The sequence below is a fragment of the Impatiens glandulifera genome, chromosome 5 (genome assembly GCF_907164915.1).
Source record: "Impatiens glandulifera chromosome 5, dImpGla2.1, whole genome shotgun sequence".
Lineage (NCBI taxonomy): Eukaryota > Viridiplantae > Streptophyta > Magnoliopsida > Ericales > Balsaminaceae > Impatiens > Impatiens glandulifera.
Genome location: NC_061866.1, coordinates 2152334 through 2156697, shown reverse-complemented (window position 1 = coordinate 2156697; position 4364 = coordinate 2152334). Strand labels below are relative to the sequence as shown.

The following is a 4364-nucleotide window of genomic DNA, read 5'->3' as shown; positions in this document are numbered from 1 at the left end:
AAAAAATGAAGTATTGAAGGAACATAATTAATTATAGTTAATTGCTGATTAATTTAATAGATCATGCACTCTATTACAAGTAATTAGTACTAATTAATTAATTAGTATCAACTGGTAATGATGCAACTACAAGGAAGTGCAGTCAATTAGGAGACATTTTGTCTGCTTAAATGTGTACACATCATTCTTTAAAAATAATATATTATATTGTAATAAAATCAAATAAAATCAAACAAAAACTAATAATCTATTTTTGAGCAATTTTATATTAAAATGTGTTTATATGAGTTTTTGTTTGAAAATTTTTCAAGTGTTTTCACAATTTATTAATGTTACGACCTTCTATTTCAATTTAAAACGTTATTAATAGAAATCAAATCTTAAATAATATTGGATCCAATGTCAAGATTTACATTTGATTAATCGAAAAAATGACACTATTAGACTAATTGAATATGAAAGAGCTAGTGATTTTCAACTATAATTAATTAACATTAGATTTAGGAATTGAGAATAATTTCTTAACTAAATTTTATCCCAATTACTTACTCTACTTACAATTTACAAATAATGAAACTTGCATGATTATAAATTTTGTTTACCTAGCTTTTTCTAAAGAGTGCATTTTTTTTAAAAAATTTATAGTGCCACAAAATAAACATAACCCCACAATCTAAAAATTGTAACAAAATTTGGAAGAATATTCATCCAAAAGTTCAAAATAAAAATAAAAAAATAAAATGACCTAAGTTTAAACTACCCTAACTTAAAAACAAAATAATACTTATATATACAGTTTAGATAAGGTGTTAAAAGTCCAAAAATAATTAAAAACTAGATAAAAAAAAAGTTTTAAAAAATAATAAGACTTATATCAAATAATTTAACAAATTTATATATAATAGTATATATTGGTCATCAAATAACATTTTGTTTAAAATGCAAAGAAGAGTTTTTTCTTATATTATAATGTTTAATTATTGATGACGGTGTGATGCATTTTTATTGATTTGAATTTTCATATGAGTATAGGGATAATATTGATTAATTAATATATATATGGATTAATTCGCAATTTATATCAATTAATATATAAATATATATACAAAATTATATACATAAATCAATACTTTTAATAATCTAATAGTCCAACATTTTATAATTTACAATAAATACTAAGACACATGCAAGCAAATTTGAAATGAATTTAAATTTTATATAAGAGAGGAATAGTTATATATGTGAAGGATAATATGTGATTAATTAATATATGATTGGTTTTGAGTATTTAAATTAAATATTTACAAACAATCGATAAATTAATTTATATATATATATTTTTAAATAATATATATAAATATTTCTTTTTTCTTTTTTAACAATGGGTTGGTTGAATGATGTACATTTAATTAGTTTATTATCTTATTAAAATATTTATTTTATTATTTAAATTCAATTGTAAGTTATAATTATATAATTGTTAATTTATATTGTATTAGACTAATTTGTTTGACATTATTTTTGTCAGTTTGTACTGTATATTATTATTATTTTTATTATAATATTATTATTTATTCAAACTTTTTAATTATAAACAATTAATTATATATTATTAAAAAAATTATAATATTTAAATTTAGAAGTTAAAGTATTATTTTAAATTAATATTAAATTTAATCACTTAATTATTTGAACAATATGATCAAATATCATTTAATTATACCTTAAAAAGTTTTTTTTACAAATCAGTTGCATCCATGCGGTTAATAATTATCTCTCTTGCATGTTGATAAAAATCAGTGATTTTTTTCTTTAATCTAATTTGACTATTTTTCTTTTGATGCAATTAGTAATTTTTTTTCTTTTTGTAATAATAGTTTATTAGGTTATAATACTTCATTTCTTTGACATGCTCCATTTGTATCTTATTTTTGTAAAAGTGATGTTTGGATTTAAATAATGATCTTAACACTTTGACAATATATGTTGTCAATTAATTTAACATCGAAAATATCAAATTAAGCTGATTTTTAACAACCCCATAGCATGACTCTACTACTACTCTAGAGAGGTTGTCGTCTAAAGTCAATGGCTTAATTAATATATTATCAATCATAGCCAAAATCAATACTAGTTTACAAATTAGGCTTAGCTAGATACGGATACCAATACATTAATAATAATACTATACAATTAGATGATAATATCATACTTAAATAAATGCATACAACAAATAAACTTGTGATATGCAACAATTAAATTAATTAAACCCCTCTCTATATCTAAATTAGCCTATCAATGCCAAGTAGTTTTTCTTCCTTTTGATCCCATTGGATGCTAGTAAAAAAGGTAATGTTGAAATAGATCGGATAAAAGTAGTTGAAATCATTCAAAAAAGAGAAACGGGCATTCACCTCTCGAGCCAGGTTGAAGCTCGAGAGGCCTTGTTCTTGAAAGCAACTGTAATTGAGAAAACGAGAGATAATGCAATTAAGGATGAATTCAGCGGCCCTCCACACACATATAAGGGGGAAAATGGATTAGTCGTATATGTTCAGATTTGTTAATTTCGAGATTGATTATGTAAATAAAACAACTATCAACAAAATGGATATTAAATTATTGAAAATGTTGAAAGTAAGGTTAAAGAAACATTTGTTTGAGAAACAAATAAAAACACTAGCAAGAACGCGAACTATAATACTCGCAAAAGAAAAAGATTAAACTTATCACTAAGAGTGCTAGAATCAGTATTATCGATTTTATTTATATAGCAAGTTTTGATATGATATTATTTCTCCTTGTTTTGAGAATTGATGCTATAATTTTTTTTCCATAGATTCATTTTTGTTATTGTGACAAATCATGTCACTAACTTACTTTTAAAACCTAAGTATCTAAAAGAGATTATCATTTTTTCAAAATAAACTTATAAAATGACATATATATTAAAGATTGTCTCCCTAAATTAAACAAAAAGTACAAAATGCTTAATCTAACATTAATTTAGATTTTTATAAGCAGAAGAACTAATGTTGCTTTTAATATTACTCAATGTATCACCATAACTTAAAACCGGAAACAAGCTAAATTGTGTTGTATCTCTCTAGACTCTAGTGTACCATTTGATCATCTTCATCTTCTTCCTCTTCATGATCTTCATCTTCATCTTGTATATATACATAACATTATAGATAGATTAATTCCTCATCATTCTAATGGCAAGAGCTTGAAGCTCACTCATATTTCCGCAGAATTTCCTTTCATAACAATCCGACCTATTACTTTGTATTTCGTGCATTCCATAAATTCCATCAAGGGACTCCATTGAATCATTACTCATCGATTGATCATGTGATGAGAATGAATTGATATTTCCTCCATTAGTAGTTTGATAAGAATCACCTTGAAAATGAGATTGAATTCCCACCATATGATCATCATCATCCTTAGCTTGCCACTGATAAATTTGCTGATCATGATTGTTCTCTATATTTTGTAACATCTGAGCCTTGAATTGCATTATTTGAGCTTGTAAATAAGCCACCTACATATAATCAATAACAAAAATGAGAAAAATGAATTCTCTAACTAAAACTAACCCTAGTTAGGTTAAAATTCCAAAACAGAATTGGGGTTTGTTTTACCTGTTGTTGCAAGGCAAAGACATGTCCTACGCAACCATAGACGGGATCTTGGATGCGGGCCTGAGCTTCATAAGCAATGGTGACGACGGTTTCATACCTTTCGGCTGGAGGAACTCTCATAAGAAGCTTTGAGACATTGCTGGCACCGAACACCTTGTGGATGGCGGCGAACCGAGCCGGGCCTTGATCGGAGCAGAAATATGGTGCGAAAACACAGTCGGAGGCACACTTCCGACGGAGAAATTTGCACGCGCCGCATGGAGATCCGGTGGTTGGGGTCACGGTTGTAGCCATACTTAATTAGATTGGTATTTAGAAAGAGAAAAGGATGCACGAATGAAGAAGGAAATATATTATTATATAAGAAGTTAGATGGAAAGTAGTAACTATATATATATATATATAAGTATATATATATAGTAGTGGGTGTAATGTGGGGATGATGATGTTTTGTTATGGGTGTGAATTTAAGGAGTTTTAATTTAAGAGCTTGTTTGATATTAGTTTCTGGTTTTACTTTACAAAATATTATTGAATAAAAAAAATACAGTATTAAATTATTTGGGTTTTTAATTGATTTATTTGTTAAAATATATTTTTATTTAAATTTAATAAAAAATAAAGTAAAAACTTGTTCGGTTTGAATTTATTGAAATAAATTTGGTTTATAAGATATGTTTCTTTATGATAATTTTAATTGATGACAAATGTATGAGA

At 25.5% G+C, this 4364-nt stretch overlaps 1 protein-coding gene across 1 annotated transcript; it reads right to left on the bottom strand.

Annotated features, from left to right (window-relative positions):
- Positions 1–3199: 3199 nt before the first annotated feature.
- On the bottom strand, positions 3200–3941 carry LOC124937815 (LOB domain-containing protein 16-like). Its single transcript, XM_047478145.1, has 2 exons — positions 3648–3941; positions 3200–3547 (listed from the first exon to the last, which is right to left on the bottom strand). The coding sequence occupies exons 1-2, from the start codon at positions 3939–3941 to the stop codon at positions 3200–3202; spliced, it is 642 nt and encodes a 213-aa protein (XP_047334101.1).
- Between the last annotated feature and the right edge of the window lie 423 nt (positions 3942–4364).

Excerpts from the sequence above, each read along its gene's own strand:
- LOC124937815 (XM_047478145.1), bottom strand. The coding sequence starts at position 3,941 with ATGGCTACAACCGTGACCCCAACCACCGGATCTCCATGCGGCGCGTGC. Across the intron at positions 3,548-3,647 it reads TCTTTGCCTTGCAACAACAG|GTGGCTTATTTACAAGCTCA; the intron begins GTAAAACAAACC and ends GATTATATGTAG.